The following is a 21,040-nucleotide window of genomic DNA, read 5'->3' as shown; positions in this document are numbered from 1 at the left end:
ACAAGGCTGAAATGGGTGGTGTGTGGATGAGTGTGACCATAGATGTGGGAATATGTTTGTGTGTGTGTGCGTGAGGGAGAGAGAGACAGAGAGAGTGAGAGATTAGTAAGATTAGCAAGACGTCTTTATAGTCTGTGTGCTACTGTGGTGCCATCTTCTGGCCGGGGAGCTCAACAGCCTTGACTTAATTATACGGCAGGCAAGAAAAGTGACTGAGACTAAACACATTTGCATTCAGAACACTCAAACAGCGCCTTCAAAGAATGCGACAAACGAGAAAAGAAACTCAAAGATTAAAAAAACATTTATTATAGTGACAGACATCATAAAACTTTTCAAATAATTGCTGAAACTAGGTTTAACATTTAACATACTGGGTAAGATGACATGACATTTATAGTGAATCTACATTATGCAGAGAACAAAAGACAGTACTGTACAACCTGGAGAGGATAGCAGCTTGCAGCATCTTTCAGTGCACACACACACACACACACACACGCACACACACGCCTCAATTTTCTCACTTTTACACAAACATAATGTAGTTATAATATAAAGTGATCTCAATCATTTACACGGGTAAAAGAGGCGTGTTAATTTGTTTCAAAGGCCTCTCAGTCGTCTCAGACAGACAATGCAGTTACAAAGACCATCCCTTCCTTTCTACGACAAAGTTTGAAGTGACAGACTTTGTGACGCTAATATCCAGAGTGGATTGGTGTTGGAGGACTGCCAAGTCCTGAGTGTGGGGAGAGGATAATTCATTCAGCTCTGGCTCAAACATGCACGAGCTCATGCACGCGCACGCACACACGCACACACACACACACACACACGCATGCACTCTCCTTCTGCGGTTGTCTTTTTGCATACAGACACTGCTGCAGAAAAAATGTACAAAAACAGATGTACACACACACACACACCCATGATGAATTAACACATAGGTTTAGAGAAATATGAGATTTTGTATAGAAAGAGCTTGTGTGTACACATGCATGTTACATTTTCTGCTTTTTTTCAAATTCTATAAAGGCTGACCAGCCTTACATTCCTTTTATCTACACAGGATGCAAAGAGCACCCTTCTATATACAGTCAGTGGAATTGTGATAACATTACAATACTGACAATGGATTTTATTTTGGTGTTACCATACAGCTGACATCAGTATGAGACAAGAAACATGACTGAAAGCTGAAATGTAGATAACACACAGTACATCATTTATCTGCCTAACACGACATTCATTTTCCCTTGTCATAGATCTATAAGACCCAAATCACCTTTAGAGTGTCACAAATACACTCATTAAAATACTATGTACAGTAAGGGCCACTTTATTTAAGCCCCTCAGGATGCATGGAGCTTGGTAAGAGTGCCCTTAACATTGCTCTACCACTGGATAGTTTTCTAAGTGGCCCATTGATGTACTCTAAAGAGGGAGCTGCTGAACCACTGCTCTTTGGTGTTTTAAAACATTCAAGTAACGCCAGGAATCAAGAGTATTCACGTGCTTGCATACCACTCTGGTGGATTTGCTACCAAGAGAAAACCATGAAAAATGGATGAAAACCAAATATTTGTTTGCCTGGTTTGCTTCGAACTCAGTCGAAGACAGATTTCTTTTACTATTAGCTGCTTCAGCAGTTAATTTCCTATTTCTAAGATATGAACAGTATTACCATCCATTCATCTATCCTCAGACCAGTCTCCTATTGATCCGTGGGCTATGTAAGTATGGACAACATAGAAACCAGGTGTCCTGAGTGCACCGCGGGATTTACAGAAGTAGAGGCTCTAGGCTTGATTTTGTCCCCTGGTTCTGGTTTATTCTCTGTCTCTGTCTGGCTAAACATTCTCAGGGTTGGGGTAATATTTGAAGACCTTGTAGATCCACTGCGTGTAAAAGGGCACGTTGATGAAGATGCCAGGCTGGTTGGCCCGAGCACAGCCTCTGCCATGGACGCTCACTCCAACAATAACCTTTATCTCACCATCCTGGCACACAAGAGGGCCGCCATAATCCCTCTGCAATAGAAGAAATCGATAGCACATTTTTCTGCGTCAGTGGTTAAGAAATGGCGGTCGTCACTGTTTACATATTTGACAGGGTTAAATGAAAGCAAAATGTATTTCTACGCTCTCATTGACAGACACTACCACCAGTATTTCTGAATATGGACAGATCTTTTCCAAGCTAGAAACCACAAAACCAAGGCTTTAATCGCTGATGAAATTTAGTGCAACAGTCTCCAGCTGCTCTATTTACAACAGACTGAATACTAAGCCTACAGATTGAAAGAACATTTGTTTGAGATTTAGATCAAACTGAGCTTTCAAAGCGCCATGTAGAACCAAGGCGCTAATATCCTCGTAAATTCACACTGGGAACAATTACTTTATCCAAAGGTCCAAAGGCTTGTTCTTGTTTACTAACAGGGACTGAATACACCATATGAATTCTAGAGTGGATTTTTTCTCGTCACTGAAACAGTTCTTCGGTAAAACACCTCGCTAGGAAAATAATATGCACAAGTAACAGTTTACCTCACACACTCCCTCGTTCCTCTTGCCCCCCGCACAGATCTTGGTGTTGGTGATGTGGAAGTTCCCTCTGTGCATCTCTCTACACCTCTCATTGCTGACAATGGGCAGGTCAATGGCCTTTAGCATGTCGTCATGGCCAGTGCCTGAAAGAGTTAAAAGTTGCACTTAATTGCTTCTGTTCTGTTGTAGCATATGCAATACAAATGCTGCCTATGTACTGTAGAACTCCTGTAAAATAACATACATATAATATAGTGATATATCATATTGACCATATACTTGTTTTCAAATGCATGGAGGCAATTCTGAATAATTTATACAGAATTCATGGCACATTTGAACTTTTATTAAAAATATCAGTTGTTCGTGAACCCATCTGTACATCAGGCCGCCAAACAAGCAGTACTCATCCAAGGTTTAGAGACATATGGCCAAAGATATACAGTAACCAACTATTTAAGAGAAGGCAGTGTTACAATATTCCGTTGCTCCTCCACCTTATACCATTTCAAAATAAAAAAGGATATAGAAAATAAATCCGGATCGCTGCAGGAAAAATGCATTATAAATGCAATATATTGCAAACCTGGGAGACATGCAGCATATGTATGTATACAACAGCGGTAGTGAATGTAGAATATATAATATCAGTACCTTTGGTCTCGCCCCACCCGTACATTTTACATATCGTTCCTTCTGGGATGGAGCACCCAGCCACAGGCAGCTGAATCGTATGGACATTGTCTGCAGGAAGGGCAGGCCTGGATACATTTAATGAACACAGAAAATACGAAGCATGATCAACATCACGCACACACATACATACACACACAAAAATATATCAATATATCTTTGAGATCATTTTTCCAGGCACTCACTTGGACAGCCTTATAAGAGCTAAACTGGAGCCCTCAGGGCCACATATCACATGAGCTATTCTGACTTCCTGTCTCTTGGACCAGTCAGGAGCACCATCTCGAATATCAGAGACTCCCAGCCACACCCGATACTCACTGAGGTCTGGAACACTGGAGAGGCAGAAGACAGAGTTAATACTTCGTAAAATATTCCACATTTATTACTCTCCGCTGAGCAGCTTGCTCAGACTGATCAGTGCACACAGTAGCAAATGAAAAGAGTCAGTTATGCTTGAATATAGAGAGACACATATAGACTGAACAAATAAATCCTGCGATGAATACACAGAGGAATACACCGACAGTTCAAGGTTCAGATGAAAGGAGAGAATTCACATATACAGACAGCGAGCGTTACCATGAGGAGAAGCACTGTCTGTCGGTGAGTACCCACTGCTCTCGTATTAGTGAACCCCCACACCAGTGCACCGACCTGGAAAGAGCACAAAATACAAATGGCACATAAAGGCTTCATCTAACACATCAGCAGCTGTACTTTGACTAATGCTGTCATTTTAAACAAGTGTGCGTGAGATTTCAAGCTTTACAGAGGTAGTTGTGCGTATATTCCTTGCGTATAGTGTGTATAATGTTGTATAGCGTTTACTGTGTAGACAGCCATGCTAACTATCAGATAAGCGTAGTTGAGAATTCTGAAGAAGAAAGAGTTTTATATATTTCTATCTAAACTTGATATTGTGAACGTCAGCTTTGAAGGACTCTAACCCTTACAAGTGAGGTGAGTTCTGTTTCTCTGTGAAGCTGCTGGTGGCTCATAAATGTATGGCATCAAGGCTGCTAAACCCGTAACAAAAAAAAAAAAAAAAAATCCCTGTTCAAATGTTGGCATGCATGTGGTTGCTGAGCATAGCGGGAAGGCCACTGAAACAGCATTAGAGAGCTCCAAAAACAAAAAGAAAGAACAGCTCCACTACATTTTTTATGAATTCAAGGGCTGTCTGGGCAGGATGGCCTCCTGTTCTTCTTCAGTGGTGGAAGAAGATGTGTAGAATATTAAATGCACCGCTGTACCCTTTCTGTATGCTGACCATCCAGCTACCCTCTGATATGTTCACTGGACCTCCTCCCACGATCCTGGTTCTCTTATGGATAAAACACCCCACAGAGGACAGCTCACCTGGAAGCAGAAACACGCAGGCAGATCATTTAATACCTCATGTCATGAAATATATATTTAATTCAAGACATAAATACGCATTAACAAACATACTGTCGTTAATGGTGAAATGTTGTTTACACAGTTTCAATACAAGAGGCACTTGAGCTGCCTAATGATCCACCATAATCATCATTATATTTGAAACATAAAGAGTTATGCTGATGAGGCCATTAGTTAATGTAATTATTGGATGTGTTCACATAACACATGAGTGTAATTTAAACTCTGTATGTCAAGAGACTTAGGTTCATCCTCCGCTCTCGAGTTGTATTATGTAGAGATGAATGAGTCACACACAGACCAACTCATACGCACACACCTCTCCCACTATCTTACACACGTACACAGAAACAGATGCTACCGCGACAACATAATGTCCTGCATCATGCACCATAATAGCTGCACATAAAAAGGACTCCATCAGGTTCTGGAAACATCACCACTTGCCTTGGAGGCTATCACACACAGATCAGCAGCTGAGCCACTTCGCACACAGAGACAGACAGACAGAGAGAGACAGACGAGCTGACAGAGACACTCACCCAGTGGAATGGTGTTCTGTGAAGCATCACCTGCAGAGAGGAGAGGAGACAAACGAGTATTAACCGATACAAGATAAGAGGCAACCTCACACAGGGGTGTAAATTTCACTGTGACAGTACAGCCACAGCCGCCAGGGCCCTTGTATTTGTCTCTCCTGTCACGGTCTCTTTTTGTTTCCAGAATCTAGAGTGCTTTCACTGAATGTAACAAGCCTCATGTGGCTGCAAGTTGCAGCAATTTAATGTTTATGCTGACCATTTCCAAATACAAGATAAACAGGTTTTGATTTTTCAGTGTTCTTTTCCCATAGTTCCAGGCCAACAAATGATTTGTGATGTAAAGTATAAGTAAAAATGTGTGTGTGTGTCTGTGTGTGTGTGTGTGTGTGTGTGTGTGTGTGTGTGTATGTGTGTGTGTGTGTGTATAAAGTAGATTTTTATTAGCCAGAAGCACAGTAGATACCTGCATAGTTTTCATATAAACACTAACATATAAAAAAAAGACACAGTCATGATGCCTCTTGGGTCCATGTGGGAATCGTTAGAAAGGACCCTCCTCTGTCTTCCTGATGAGTTGTGAATCTCCTCTGACACACACTGACCCGTGAGTGTAGACAGATCTACACGCTGCAAATAAAGTGCGTGTGTGTGTAAGTGAGACGGAAAACCAGACGGAGTGCGCACAAATCTACTCTACGCTCTATCTTAGAACCAGAGGTATAGCAAACTTTGAATTTTACATACTCTCACAGATTGTTTTCCTCCTAATGGTGTGTCTTTCTGTGTGATTGTGTGTGTCGGTGATGCGCTCACATGGTTTTACAGTGCAGTAGTCCCAGGGTATGGCAGAGTTGTTGGTGTAACACCAGGGACCATGTTTGTCTTTGTCAGGATTTCTGCAGTAGTTTCGCTCCAGGCCAGTCATCAGCATGCCCCTCTCGCCACTGGACAAACACAAAAGATCCAATAACTAATCTTTCATCAACATTCAGTAAGCCATGAAGACAATTTTCAAAACAAACAGAATTTCTTTCCCCCCCCGTTAAGCAGATAAGTCAGCTGCTGATGAAAGTAAAAAAGGATTTGCCGGTGATTTATAACTATTAGTAAAAGCTGAACAAATTTAGCCAGAAAGGATCTGGAAAGTCAAACTACACAGCTGTGTAGGCTCTCTCCCTCCGGACAAGATAAGGAGGTGATCTGCAAAGGAATTACTCACTGAGACAGCATACACCCACCTACACAAACATACCTAATGCATGCTCATGCAAACATATCCCACACTTGAGGGTATTTTCATGTGAATTTTAAAACCACAAACAAAATTCTTCAATTCCTCAACTGATAAAGTGGGAAATTGTGAAAAGAAAAGGGAGACCACAAGAGGTCAGGATTATGGGTACCAAATGAAAGCAATCCAGACTTTCAAATCTGTGTTTGTCTGTGTTGTATTTCTAGCAGTTAGCATAACTGCCGTCTCTCACTCTGACTACCTAACCCTGACTTTTTGACTCTGGGCAGGAGCCAAGCGGTAGAGCTGATTGGCTTTGAGGTGTTCCTACATAGGAGGGGTTTGGGGTCAAAGGTGAGGAGTGAAGTGTATATCCCCCAGCCAAGTTATCACTGGGAGTCATTCCTGCTGAGTTAGGTCATCTTCAGGGATACACTTCTCTAGCCACTGGGAGATGCTGGAGAAGCTAGTCACGGCACCCGCAGGAGCTGTTTTCTCCTCTGAGAATAAAGAGGCCTGACTTGATCCGCTAACAACAATAAGACTTAACTAGAGGTCAATATTCGGGCACCTCCCCGCACTAACCAGCACGTATCAGGTTCGCACACATGGTTCCTGAAAACACAAAGGCATTCTCCAGCACACTGTCATGGACAAGCCTGTATCACATAGAGCTAATTTCTCAAGCTCTTTTCTCCTGTTGAAACCCATAAAATTTGCATGTTTTCTGCTCATTATCAGCAGTTTCCTTTGATCCCACTGAGCTCTTAAAAAAAAAAAACCTCTACACTTTGATAGACTCTTGTGGGTTACATACGTACAAGAGCTGTGTGACATCTTGATCTCTATTTTTAGGGCAGACACTCTTGTCTGCAGTTTATTGATGGTGCACGTCTGTTTTGCACATCATGGTTTGGGTTTGGGAAAGTTATTAGGTGACAAAGTAACACGGATCCAACGGGCCGACCTGTTGCTGTGGTCTGTCCAGGGAGCACAGGGCAGGTTTGATCTAGTCCTTGACTGTTCTCCTTGGTAATTCTCTCCAAAGCTTTCATAGCAGTCTGGATTTGGACAAAAAAAGAAGAAAGAAGTAAAAGAAATAAAATTAGAAAGACATTCTGATCACATACTCCATGTCTGTACAAACAAACAACAGCTTTGAACAAAACCTGCATGAGCACAATCGTCTTTGTGCATTATTTGCCACACAGTATTGTTTTACTACTAAAAAAAAAGTAGCTATTATGGTTGTCATTGGATCTAGAGCTGGGAACACAAAAAAGCCATGCACAATGATATCTTAGAAAAACATGGGTCATAAATAAGGTTTTGAAGCTCTCTGTCACCCTGCATCTCATTTCTATATGGGAACGTATTCAACCCTCTAGGGCAGACCACAACACAACCTCAGAGAGGGTTTCTAATCCCAAAGCAAGGCCGCACAATCTCAAAGAAATACCCCTCAGATCCCTTGGGAAATTTGAATTTGTGTGCTCAGCCATAGATCTACATCTTTTACTTCCAAATCACTTGCTACCCCAGAAAGAATCCCATCCAGCACTAATCCTTCCACTCCATCTTTCACTGTCCAGTGAGACCTGACGATCCTGAGCTGCTGTCAGAAATCGTTTATGTGATGCGCGGTGGTCAGTCCTTCCCACAGTCCTATAGGGCTACAGTTTTCCACAGGGACGGAGTGAACGTGGTTACAAAATGATAAGTGTGGTTACAGGGTCTCATGTGAACTCCACGGTCCACAAAATATGAAAATGCCAAATATTTCTCTGCTTCCGATGTGGGGGAAATCAGCTTTTCCCTTGCTGTTTTGAGTGTTAGCTAAAGCTGTTGAGTCTCTCACCGCTGACAGGCTTGTTCTGGGTGCCACACTGAGGGATGTTGGTGCAGAACATTGTGCGGACTCTTGGGTCCGTAGTGAAGCACCAGGGGAATTCTTGGCCATCTGGATTTCGACAGTAGTTTTCTCTTAGGTCCCTGGAAAACAGAGATAAAGTTCTCTAGTCTGCTTGAATATAAGTGCATGCAGGTGGGTGAGTGAGTGGATGGTTGTCTTATGCGAGTGTCTGACTCACTTGCAGAGGTAGGCTTGAGGTAAGAATGTGTGGTTATGGGGATACTGGGAGTCCCAGCGTTGGCAGGTGAGTCCAGTGGGCGTCACGTCCACGATCCCCCTATAACCTTCTCCTCTGCCCTTATAGCACTCGGGTGTTTCCACCAGGTTACTTTTGGGAGGTGTTTCTGTGAAAGAGCAAAACAAATCAAGGGGTGGGTTAGGTTGGTCAAGGTAGCATACAATATGTGTGACATAGTTATTCAGCCTTTTCCAACAACCCACGTAAGACTGTGTAAGCTTGGGTTGTTGGAAAAGGCTGAAGAAAATAATGTAGTATATAGTATATATAATATATATAGTGTGTAGCAGTTATGAATCTAGGTCTTGGGGTATTGTAATTGGGGGATACTCGTTAAAAGAAATTTTAAGCTTGAGCCAACTGAGAAAACCTCACAATGGAAACAGTCAATTAAGATGATTGAAACTTACAAACACCAAACTATCCACACTAAATGACTACAGCGTACATAAATCTTGAACAGAACATCACACTAAACAACAGGTAGCCTTTAAATACACTCGTCTTGTTATAGACCACCCCCAAATTCCACATCAGGATAAAATTTTACATGTGGCCGTACCAACCTAAATAAGGAAATCCATCAAAGATAGTTTGGCTTGCTAGTTTATCCTGCGATTTGTACAAAAAAAAGGCAAAGAAGTGGTTAAAATTCAAACATGGGTGAAGTGTTGGATGGGGAGATGTGGAAAACAATGAGTGTGAACTGCAGAGAGAGGTGGAGGTAAGTGAACTTTGTAAGCGTGAGACAAATGAACTGTGGCACTACAATGAAACCTTGATGAACTAGATTGTAGATTTGTAAAAATAACACTCATGGCACACCACACAGTTTCCCATTCGCCTGTCGTTTGTAGATAGTTAATTATTATTTCTCCCAAGTCCCACTTTCCAGTTCTAATAATCGCACAGTGCAGGATTTTATCTCTCGACTGTCAGAACCAAATGGTTTAGACCGTTACAGACAATTTGGTCCGATCTGGAGTGACGGCCAAATCATTTGGCCCAAATATTCCAGTGTGTGTGCACCTTCAGGCCTTCCAGTGTTAACATGAGAGTTGCTAATACTTCCCTTTATCTGGTTCTAATCATATTGTTGTAGTACATGTACAAACAGTTATAAAGAATAATGAATTGGAAATGATTTAGCACTCAGGAAATATTCAGTGTGACAGTGCCTTTGACATGATGAATAGCTGAACAGCCTCAATGTTTTGGCCACCTGCTTTCCTCAGAGCAGCTCCCTCTACGGGTTTAAAAGACCTGCAGTATAATGAGGCTAATATGGCCAACATTGGAAAAACAAGGCAGGAAATCTTATCTGCTCTACTTTTCTTTACAGAAAAGCAGCTCATTACACACAAGCAACACAAGTTCATTAGCCTGAACATTGTGCCTGATTGTATCCAACAATGTGTAAAACTGCAGATCTTCAAGACTCTAAAACAGACGTTTTCTGCACATACAATACGTCTAAAAATAGATATGCACTAGTTGTGACAGTAAACAAAAGAGCAGGCCTTGACAAAAGAACACTTTGTCTCTCTGTCTCTTGCTCTCTCCTCTCTGCCTTGTTTTGATTAAGGCTAACTGGGTCGTAAACTTGGTCTGTTCCCAACAAACTCCCATATCAGAGAGAGGGAGAGAGAGAGAGAGAGAGAAAGAGTGAGAGACCAAGAAAGATGGAGAATGTGGAGGGTGGGAGATGGTTTTTAGAAGGGAAAAAAGCAGGGGGGAACAGTGAATCACTGGGTCCACATGGAGGAGTGCCATCTAGTAAACATGGTGCCAGGACTGCTGATGATTCTAGCAGGCAAACAGGCCAGTCACAGACCCAGGAGAAAGCAGCTGAGTCCAACAATAACACCACTGCTCTGTCTGTTTTATGTTCTCAAGGACCACAGTGGCTGTCTCAGTGACTTGTCACTGATTGCAGGCTCAACTGAGAGCATACAGTATCTGTTGGTATAGACACACATACAGCGTGAAGCCAGACATGACACATACACCTTGCTCTTACACATCAATCACACTGCTTGCGCTAAGTGTATAAGTTGTGATGAAAGTGATCTGCTTGTAGTGTGAATGACCCTTATGTAGTGTCTGGGTGTGTAACAGGAAGTTAATGTGGAGCAGTAACTGAGCCCTCTGCGGTTTGAACACTACACGTAAGAGCTGGCATAGAGCAATAAACAGCAGGCCAGTGGCACAGGAGAAAAATAAACATTCTGGCTATTAGAGAAGACATAACAGAGAGCCAAACCTAAGAGGGGAACTACTATGTGTGTGTGTGTGTGTGTATGTGTGTGTGTGTGTGTGTGTGTGTGTGTGTGTGTGTGTGTGTGTGTGTGTGTGTGTGTGTGTGTGTGCGTGTGTCTGTTTGTGTGTATTTAATACTAGCAGCGAATGAGATGGAGAACAGTGGTAAAATGAAAGGTACATGAAGTTGTAAATCCTGGTGCAGTCAATCACGCTTCAGAACACAAACAAACCCACACACAGACATGTATAGATCCCACTTAACATGCATGACAAATGCTAATGCATTCAACCACGCACAAACAAACATGCATGCATTCTCACCACAAACTTTGATGTTGCAGTACTCCCAGGGTTTGTTTGGGTCTGTGGTAAAGCACCAGGGCCTGTGGCGTCCATCTGGGTTCCTACAGTAGTTGTCATCCAGGCCCTTGTCAGGGTACCTAATACAAAACATGCAGTATAATACAACCTCAGTATATATAAGAGTGAAAAGCACAGCAGAAAATCACATTGCTGCACGGCCCACAGCACAACTCTCGGACTTGAAGTTGAGTAACATTGGCACAAAACGCTAATCGTCACATCATTCTTAAAGCCCAGCGGTACCTGAAAAGAGAATCATGTTTCCATTGTCCTACTGAATCCTTATGAGAAGATGTAGAGGCGGGGAGACAATTCACCGCATTGCATGCAACTGAAGCATTAATAACTGGAATGGTGCAAGGACTCCATCTGTGAATCTGTTCAGAGCTCAGGGGAGCGAGGAAGATAATAAGCTGCACCACTGCAGGTGTTCTACAGTAAGTCATCCCCAAGTCCCACATCTCCTCCAGGCCTGCAGCCTCCAGGCAGTGCAGTATCAGGCTGTGGGACCCTCTCATTACATTAGTGCTATGAGCAGTCTGGGACCTCGTTTACACAAACACTGGGATGATTAAGGATGTGTTAATGAGTCCCCACTAATCCAGACCACCTGCCAACCAACTAGCTGGAACACTCTCTTGACACAGACGCACACCGCTGGCATGCACACACACACACCTAAACAAAGAGCATGCAAGGAATATTAATTCAGACTAAAATATATGGCCTCTTTAAAATAGGTATAAGCTTATCTCATGGCTGGAGTCTGCTTCATAATCTGCTGAGAGCTTAAAGGAATTTGGGCCAATTAAGTCAGAGAGAAGAGTTTTCCCAGCATAGCGCTGCTAAAAACACAAAATTACACACTGAGCTCTTGTGACATTCCTTCAGGGAATGGCACACTGACTCCAGATCACTTCATCTCCAGAGTTAGTGCACCACGACCATATGAAATTATTATTTGAACCTATTATTACATAAAGTATTCTTATGCTTTTTGCTATTACATTATATATATATATCCACGGGCTTAAGTGTGATTGAGCATGCACAATTTAGTGTGATGAAGAGTGATGCAGATACATGTGTGTGTGTGTGTGTGTGTGTGTGTGTGTGTGTGTGTGTGTGTGTGTGTGTGTGTGTTACCTCTTGGGGTGGTACAGGTGTTTGTGTGGTTCATCCAGGTCCCAGCGCTGACATTCCTTTCCACTCTCTGTGTGGTCCATGGGTCCTCTGTAATCTTCCCCATTACAGTTCATACACTCCACTATGGAGAAATGGGACACACACACACACACACACACACACACACACACACACATCCACAAACACACAGAACAAACCGTTTAGAGAAACACTGACTGAAACTATCAGCAGGAAGGGTTTTGTTTTCACAAAGAGACACTTGGCACACAAAAATAAATCAGGATAATTTTTTAGTAGCATAGCCATGGGTTGACAAAGCAATAAACTCGAATAAATTGCACCATTCACAAAATTTTTATGTGATGATTTTGCCCCAAAATAGTTATGCAACATTTTGCAATAAACCCTTTCATAAATATTTAATAGATCTCCCTTAGGTTCAGACATTATATACACAGCACTTAAAGTATGGAAGCACATATTATAATGAAGGTGAAACTCTCTTTGATGTAGAGAAGACACCATTGGGTGCATGGTGAGTAGAACACCCTGACTAGTGTAAACAACAGAGAGCATGCAGATTAGAAACAGATGTTTATGAGTCCACTGCTGTCATTACAGAGCACATTTAATACCACTGGCTGCATGTGTATGTGTGCTTGCGCAAGCCACGTTTGCGTGTCTGTGTGTATGTTTCCTATTAGGACCGGCTAATTTCTGGACAAACCCTTCCAGTCATTTTCTTCTGAACGAATGCAGGCTTTCTGTCACAATAAAAAGTCATTATCTCTGTTATACAACTTGTGATAACCCAGTGGGACACCATATGTGAGCCGCAGAGCAAGAAGGATTCCCGCCCTGTCTTATCGAACCACAGCCTGGTTCCTCATTAACATGATCCAGTGTCATACATGCAGAGGAAACACCCCCTCTGACAGCATGAATCCCCAGGGATTAGATAACAGAGGTCATTATCATCCCTTTCTTCAGGGAGACATCAGTTTCTGACAGTAATATTGTGTGATATAACATAGAGGCTGAAACGCCGGTGGGAAAGTGCTTTTCTCTCATCACAACCGGATAAATATCAAAGTTTTGTTTATACAGACTTTCAACTGGAACTCAACGGGTTTCCTTCTATGTGCAGCACAGGGACAAAAAACACCTAACATTTTATGTATAGGAGACGACAGAGGGATTAATATCCTCTTGCATTCCAGCACCAGGCTCTTTAGGTCGAACCATTTACAAAACCTGAAACTGATGGAATGAGAGAGGACAGCATAAACTGAACCACACACCTGGAAACAGCTGCAGCTGGTCTCAGTAAATAAAGAAAACCTGTGCACCCACACACATACATACACACACACACACACACAGCTGTAGAGTGGAGCACAGCCAGCGATGCTTAGTCCAAGGTACTATGTGATTGCCTAATTTGCTGCAGCTCATTTCAGACTATCAAGCCTGAATTGGTGAGGCAATTTGCAATGTGGAATGGGCATTATCTTAAGATGAATGTCTGCTCGTATATATGCAGACATAGTTTGTGTGTGTGTGTGTGTGTGTGTGTGTGTGTGTCTGTGTTTATGTAGCCTACCCTGTGAACACTGTGGTATGCCACACTCCTGGTGTCTGAGGTGTGGCCTGGGGTCAGTGGTAAAACACCACGGGCCAACGGTGGAGTTGTCTGGGTTACGACAGTAGTTTTCTCTGAGGTCCTTCTTCCTGAACCTCTTAGACATGAATCTGTCAGAAACAGAGCTGCAGTTACACAAACAGACACACATGTACCAAGACCGGTTGCCAAATATTTCAGCTAGCATGCAGAGCAACCTCTTTTTGAAAAACACCCAAGGCCACGGTTTCTGCTGTCCTTTTTTAATCTCTGACAGAATGACAAATCCTGCTGCTTAACTCTGATGGCTGAAACATGCCAGTAAACATGACCACTGGAAATTAACAAGTGCAAAATTAATTGATGCTAATGCTGAAGGATCAAGCTGTTGGTGACATGATGTTATTAATGGGAGAAAACACATTAATATGGGGGGAAAATGTTTGGTTTTCCATGAAGCAGGTTCTGAATGTAGCGTAAACACATTGACAAATGACTCACATCTTCTACATCAGGCAAGCACATGGCTGTGGTCACCAGTTGTGATGATGGGCATAGTGTAATCTTTGAGTCAAGCTGTGTTTTTCCACATGATGATGAAAAGATGAGGTTCTGAAGTAGTTTTTTCAGTGGAGTGGGTAATGACGGGGACAGAAATGAGATGGCCATTGCAGGGCAATCACTAAAGAGGAGAAACCTTTTACTGATAAAAATGCAATTTGTTCTTGTGTGTGTGTGTGTGTGTGTGTGTGTGTGTGTGTGTGTGTGTGTGTGTGTGTGTGTGTGTGTGTGTGAGAGAGTTTCCCATGCCTGTAAGCTGACTGATAAAACAAAGCGCCTGGGTTTAATTACCTGATCTATAGACATTAACAGTAGTCTGATAAAGCAGGTTCACTGGAGGAACAAACGTACACTGCCCTCTTTTATTCATCTGCAGTGACAACTCACTACAAAGCCTTTCAAAGCCATTTAATACCTCTGAGGAGAGGGGGATGCAGACGAAGGGAGATAGCATGAGATTCAAAGATAATAAAGGTCTAAGATGAGGTGTGTGTGTTGTGTTTAAGGTTCTCTAATAGTTATAAATATCTGCCACAAGATAAACTTTGTCCTTATTTTACTGCTATTTTCTCCTGAGTGTTGTTTTTCCAAGATTGTCCTCCCTTGACACAAAATATTGTACTACAAACATGGCCACAGTAGAACAGTGTAAAGATGCAAGGAATAGGAAAGGAATACCTTTGAATCAGTTTAATTAAATGTCATGTAATATGTTTTCTTTTTATTAATGGAGTCATTTGTGTCAGATTGTCATCTTTCAGAAACCATAATGGGACTTTTTTCCACTCAAGATAAACTAGTAGTAGTAGTAGGCTGAATATAAAATCCTTTCTTACTTACCAGGTAGTTTTTCAAGAAAAGTTTTACTTTCACTTTCATAATCCTGTAGAAAACATTGCTTTACTTGCATCTTATGTTTTCAGACTCCACTCAGTTGGTTCTTTTTGGTATTCGGAGCTACACTGTATCAGGAAGTCTGCCCATCGAAAAATTAGCTTTATCTGGGAATTTAGCTGGTGAATGTACCTAGAGTTTAACCAAAGGCTGCATATTAGATATGATACTAATCCCGGTAAAACACACTAACACATGTGTGCGCACACACATGCCTTGATAAACAGTAGAGCCGTAGCAGGAAATGATCTGTGACTGTGTAAAGCCTTACAATGATGTCAGTTCTGATGAATGACTGCTCCCAGGAGCCTAATCAACCCCTAATATATCATACTCATATACACATAAAAACACATACTGCCTAGCCTCCAGCTACTAGCTAATTGCATCACTAACTGGCCAACACTAACAGTAAGAGGCAGCTTTAACACTATTTTGTTTGACGTTGGTGGGGAGTCTTACTTGTGTTCATGAGGAATGGGAGAGGCCCAGGCCTGGCACAGGATCCCGCTCACTGTCACCGACCTCCGCCCCCTGTAGCTCTGACCTGTACCCACAATGCACTCTCTCACGTAGTCTGAAAGAGAGGCAGAAAGAGCGAGGATGAGAGGAGATACAGACCGAGAGACAAAATGACAGTACAAGAGCGTGAGTGGGCGTGATGAGCCAACAACCTGAGAGCATTTGTTTTGTACACAGAGCCAGCGTGGATGATGAAGAAAACAGACAGAAGATGTTCAGCTATAACACTGAGCTTAACAAGGACTTGACGGTGCCAAAAGCCAAATCTGTTTTCCTAATCTTCTGCAAAACATTTGGATCAAGTGAAATAGGCTACACAGCCTGTGTGTTCAGTGTTGTGGTCAGTCCAGAGTCAAGTGGGGCGGGGGTTTCCATCGTTTACACAAACACTGCTTAATGACAGAAAATGAACCATAATGTGCCGCGACACCATAAACATGACAATGGTCCTTGCCCTTCCTCGGCTTCCTCTTGAGGACTGCCATCAGTACAAAGCTAAATCACTCTGGAGAAAAATTTTTATTTCTAGTTATAAAATAGCAACAAAGAGTATACTGTATATACTGAGGCAGTGTTGCTGATTAGAAGTGAGACTCTGTAAAGAAGTTTTTTTCTGTTGGAAAGATATGGCGATAGGGGGAGACACTGCTTTGGTATCAGCTGGTAGAGAGACAAGGTGGAAGAGTAGAGGTCACCTTTCTTTTGATAGAGTTGGTAGTTGAAGTCCTGTTGGCTCTGAGCTCCTGGTGAGTTCCTGTCGAATGACAGCCACTGGCATTTCCTGTTTTTATGATCATAGAGGAACGCTCTGGGGAATATGGAGGAAAGGAAAGGAGGCAGAGAGAAAGAGGATGAGGGAAATAGTTGGTTTTCTTTAAATTCTTGGAGCAAAAAGCAACAGAGGGCAATTAAAACAACTGCTACATAAGTATGCAAAGCACTTAGGAGGCCCACCAGACCAGACGGACAGCACTGGATTGTACCTTTGAAAAGCATAATTAAGGAACTTGAGGAACCACCATGTTGCTCTCGACAGCCATTCATTTTGTAGGAGAGTTACCTTACCATGAAGCTGGAAGGGTAACGCCATGAGACACACGAGATATACCTGCAGGTGAAGGGGAGCCTTTTGTTGCGGCTGCAGGATCTGGCGCACTTGACCATGTTCAGCTTCCTGCTTTTGGTCAGATGGGAGGAATCAGGAGACACGACAACCAGTCGAACACCATCAGTCTTCTGATAGTCCTGGAGTGCATTTCGTCTGCCCTCTGGTTCACAGTTACATAACATGGTTATTCAGCATTGTTTATTTTACATTCTATATGCACATTTAGCTGACACTTATCTACACGTAGTGTAAATTAGAGATATGCACTGCTCAAGGCCAAGTCAGGCAGGAGACAAGCTGTTGTTTGCATCAAACCAGAGACATGGTGGACAATGTGACAGTCTAATAACTTGACTACATAACTCTACCACTAAGCTTATGGCTCTGATGGGCATAATGCATGCAAGCCTCCTCATTGCAACAGGCAAGTATGTTTACTGTACGGTTAGTTTTATTTTCTTATTTATTCATCATTGAAAATGCACACATGCATACTAGCAAACCTTACTCTGTGGCCTGGGAGGCACAGTGGATGATCTGCTAATGAGCCCAGCCAGACTGAGAACACCCGGCAACAGCATTACAATGTGTGAATTAGTCTGCTTCAACAGTTATTAATCTACAGGACCTAATAGGATGCACAGTCATTTATCACTGCCCTCAGTGAAACCAAGGCTCTCTCTCTCTCTCTCTCTCTCTCTCTCTCTCTCTCTCTCTCTCACACACACACACACACACACACACACACACACACACACACACAGTGTCAGTATGTTTCCTCGGTTGCTGTCAGGTTCTCTACTTCTCATGAGCCAGTTAAGACATTTACATTCAGAGAGAAAACTCACCTCCTCTTTTCTCCCCCTCCTACCTATTTCAACTTTCTACCTATTTGCACTTCAGTCTACAAGAGCTTCCATCAACACAGGAATCATGCGGTGTTTGTGTTGGATAGTTGCATGAAAAGCTGTCGATTCTTGGACTTATCACCAGATATCAGTGGCCGGTGTTTCAGAGTCAGTAGATCTGGGTGTTTGGGGGACGTGGGTGAGCAACCTGAGGATCGCAGAGGACCCGGCCCCATCATGTTTGTCCAATCCCCAACTTGACTTCACCGGCTCGGCAGTTTCTCTGCCTGAGTGCCGAAGAGCAATGAGCCGCGAAATCGCACTCTGTCAGGACTCCTGGATGACTGATTCACTAATTTGATTTTAATATGGGTCATTTTGTGGGACAGTGAGTTTTATCTAGTCGCTTTATCATATGATTGATTTATCTCGTGGTCTGATCACCTCTGTCTTAATGCGTCCCTATGCGGTGAAACGCGCGCGGTTGCAAGAGTTGAGATAAAAAAAATAAAAAAAAAAACGTGCTGGATCATCAGAATAATGGCAACAGCATCATTTTCATCTCTGTCCAAAAGCTGATTATGTTTTCCAGGAACGACCAGTTTGAGAAATGTTTTCGCAAAGTAAGAAGCACTGACTCTGCATTACCCTTATAGAAATAGATGCGAAAATAACTAAGAATTTCCCAAAAGGAAACATCCCAGTTAAAAAACAAACAAACAAAGAAACAGTAGCCCCACACATTGTAAAGTGTTAATAGGCTACTGCACTGCAGAGGTGTTATGTGAATATTACAACCGATAATAATAAAGTTGTATTAATGAAGCCAGTGTTTGAGAGGCTGTGGAGCGCAGACCAGTGCGTTCAAACAAGCAGCTCCAGCCCAGTGGCAGACGACAGGCAGCTATTCGAGCAGTTGTAAATAGTTTTCTCACAAAAACTTACCAGAACAAGAAACGAGGAAGAGTCCGAAAATGAGCTTGTAAATCCACATCGCCGCGTCACACAACAACAACAACAGTTTCGGGGGGGAGAACAAATTGGAAATGCTGCTTTACTGTTGCTGTCGGACCGCAACCAGGAGATGTTGCCTCCACCACTGCACAGATGATGCGTCTCCTCTCTAAGTACTTCCTCGCCTCCCTCCCTCTCCCCCCCTCCCTCTCTGAGTGTGTGTATGACTTTATCTCTCCCTTTCTTTTATCTCTTTCTCTTTCTGTCTGTATCACCCCCTCTCTTTGTGTTATTTAATGGCCTGAAAATATTATTGACAAAGTTTCAGTGAAAATGTCTTAATTCTTGTTTGTGTATTCAGACCCCATAACCAACCCCCTATTATGAGTACATGTTCGTGAAAATTGTGGTTCTTTCTTTCTGTCTTTCTTTCTTTCTTTCTTTCTTTCTTTTTTGCATCTTCATTTTGTCCCCCTGCCTCAATTTCTTCCCTTTTACATTGGCTAAAACAAAACCTTAGAAAAAGTACTTTTCAAAAACAAAGCAACTTATAAACCTTTGTCGACATTTAGGACTATTATCATAGCAGTAGAAGAAAAAGATTGCTTGTAGGAGATGCTCAAGCTGAGATTCAATGTATAACTATGGGGACAGCATCCACACCCTGTGCAACACTTATTCTGTTCGAGAACCAACAGGAAAGCTTTTAGCTATTACATTTACAAATCTCACAAAACACAATGAGGATGCCGCATATAGGCCTACACTTATGATTACGTCTGACTGAGCTATACATACTGCATATGTCCCTGCGGGGAAATTAGATTATTTATTCACCAGATTCTGTGTCCACCCCTCTCTGTCACACAGCAGCATCCCACTCAATCCTGTATTATCTTTTTTTCAATTTTTTCATTTTTTTTTTTAATTTCTAAGATCACCAAGCAGCACACTGTGCAAAATGAAACAGCTATCAGCAGGCACTTGTCAGCGAGGAGCGTGTGGGCTTGTTTGTGCTACTTTCCTTCTTCCCTTCCTGTGTTAGATAAGGAGTGAAGTTACTGGTCGGGAGGGAGGAGGAAAAAGACAAGACATCCCTATCCATCTCCTGAGTGTCATCTCTATTTCCAGCGATGACAGCATGAGATAGGAGACGTGACACGTAGCTGGCCTTAGCATTTTGTCTGATGCGGCAGTCACACAGCAGCACTCCTGTCCTCCAGTGACTGTGCGAGTGGGTGCACAGTAAACAGGAATCACAATAGTTATCAGAGTGCAGATTGAGAGTCACTGCATCGTGGGGATTCCCAGTATTTTCTTTAAATTCACACCATGTGCGCAAAACAAAACACAGGGACAGATGGATAAATATGTAGGAGGCAGAGTCCACCTCTATCTTCTCTCTGGTTCAGTGAGTAATGCCCCTGCGGCTTCCTGAGAAGACCACAGAGTCATTCGCAATTATAAACAATCGGCCATGAGTCAGATACTTTCACTGGAGCAGAGCGCAAATCTCTGCGTCTCTCTTTTCTCTCTCTCTTTCTCTACCTTCCCTCATCTGCATACACACGCAACAAAGCCACATACACTGTCCCTTACAGGAAAACATGCATTCAGAGCCCCCCCCCCTCCAAAAATACACATACACTCGCATTCGCAAACACGCATGCTCACACTTAATGAGCAGCAGATGACTGGATAACCTTCACCACCAGTTTGAGCTCGCAACAAAAAGCCCTCATCACCACAATCTCATTACTGACTCTCCCAGCAAGAATCCAGTGGGTGTTTTCACTGCGTCTGAGAGCCACGGCTTCTGCTATAAGATGGAAATTAGAGAAACCCAGTAGCCCACTGCCTCGCTCACATGAGTGCCGTCACCATTCAAGACTCCTCACATCTGTGCTCGGTTATTGCCAGAAACTTCATATCTTCATGCAGCTGGTAATGGAGGCAGGAAGTTCAGTGGGAGATGGAGATGATATGGAGAATGAATAAGTTGATACACAGAGAGTGTAGATGAAGAGCAAATTGAGAAAAATGGATTGACTGTAAGCAGGGAAGTACAATACAGAGCAGTGTGGTGAGGGCTGCTCTGTCTGAGTGCATATTTGTGGAGTGTGCGGAGTATTAATAGACTTCCTGCAGATTTGTTTGGAAGTTGCAATGTGTGCATTGTGTGTGAGTCA

The 21,040-nt window shown here is 42.6% G+C and overlaps 1 protein-coding gene across 1 annotated transcript; it reads right to left on the bottom strand.

Moving 5' to 3' along the window:
- Window positions 1-286: 286 nt before the first annotated feature.
- On the bottom strand, window positions 287-18,980 carry hgf (hepatocyte growth factor). The gene is made up of 18 exons (XM_022754374.1): window positions 18,843-18,980; window positions 17,050-17,209; window positions 16,637-16,749; window positions 15,882-15,996; window positions 13,947-14,095; window positions 12,344-12,464; window positions 11,156-11,274; window positions 8,513-8,678; window positions 8,281-8,414; window positions 7,390-7,483; window positions 6,005-6,135; window positions 5,192-5,221; window positions 4,502-4,607; window positions 3,828-3,902; window positions 3,431-3,580; window positions 3,207-3,313; window positions 2,553-2,695; window positions 287-2,033 (listed from the first exon to the last, which is right to left on the bottom strand). The coding sequence occupies exons 1-18, from the start codon at window positions 18,889-18,891 to the stop codon at window positions 1,854-1,856; spliced, it is 2,142 nt and encodes a 713-aa protein (XP_022610095.1). The 5' UTR covers window positions 18,892-18,980; the 3' UTR covers window positions 287-1,853.
- Window positions 18,981-21,040: the final 2,060 nt, after the last annotated feature.

This window comes from Seriola dumerili, unplaced genomic scaffold, assembly GCF_002260705.1.
Source record: "Seriola dumerili isolate Sdu_G_001 unplaced genomic scaffold, Sdu_1.0 BDQW01000219.1, whole genome shotgun sequence".
Taxonomy (NCBI): domain Eukaryota; kingdom Metazoa; phylum Chordata; class Actinopteri; order Carangiformes; family Carangidae; genus Seriola; species Seriola dumerili.
This window is presented reverse-complemented; position numbering and strand designations above follow the sequence as displayed.

What these genes read in the sequence shown, in the direction of transcription:
- hgf (XM_022754374.1), bottom strand. Translation starts at nt 18,891, where the DNA reads ATGTGGATTTACAAGCTCATTTTCGGACTCTTCCTCGTTTCTTGTTCT. An exon ending in CCAGAACAAGCCTGTCAGCG is followed by an intron (nt 7,484 to 8,280) that starts GTGAGAGACTCA and finishes GTCCAAATCCAG; the next exon opens with ACTGCTATGAAAGCTTTGGA. An exon ending in CTACTGCACTGTAAAACCAT is followed by an intron (nt 5,222 to 6,004) that starts GTGAGCGCATCA and finishes TCCTCTCTGCAG; the next exon opens with GTGATGCTTCACAGAACACC.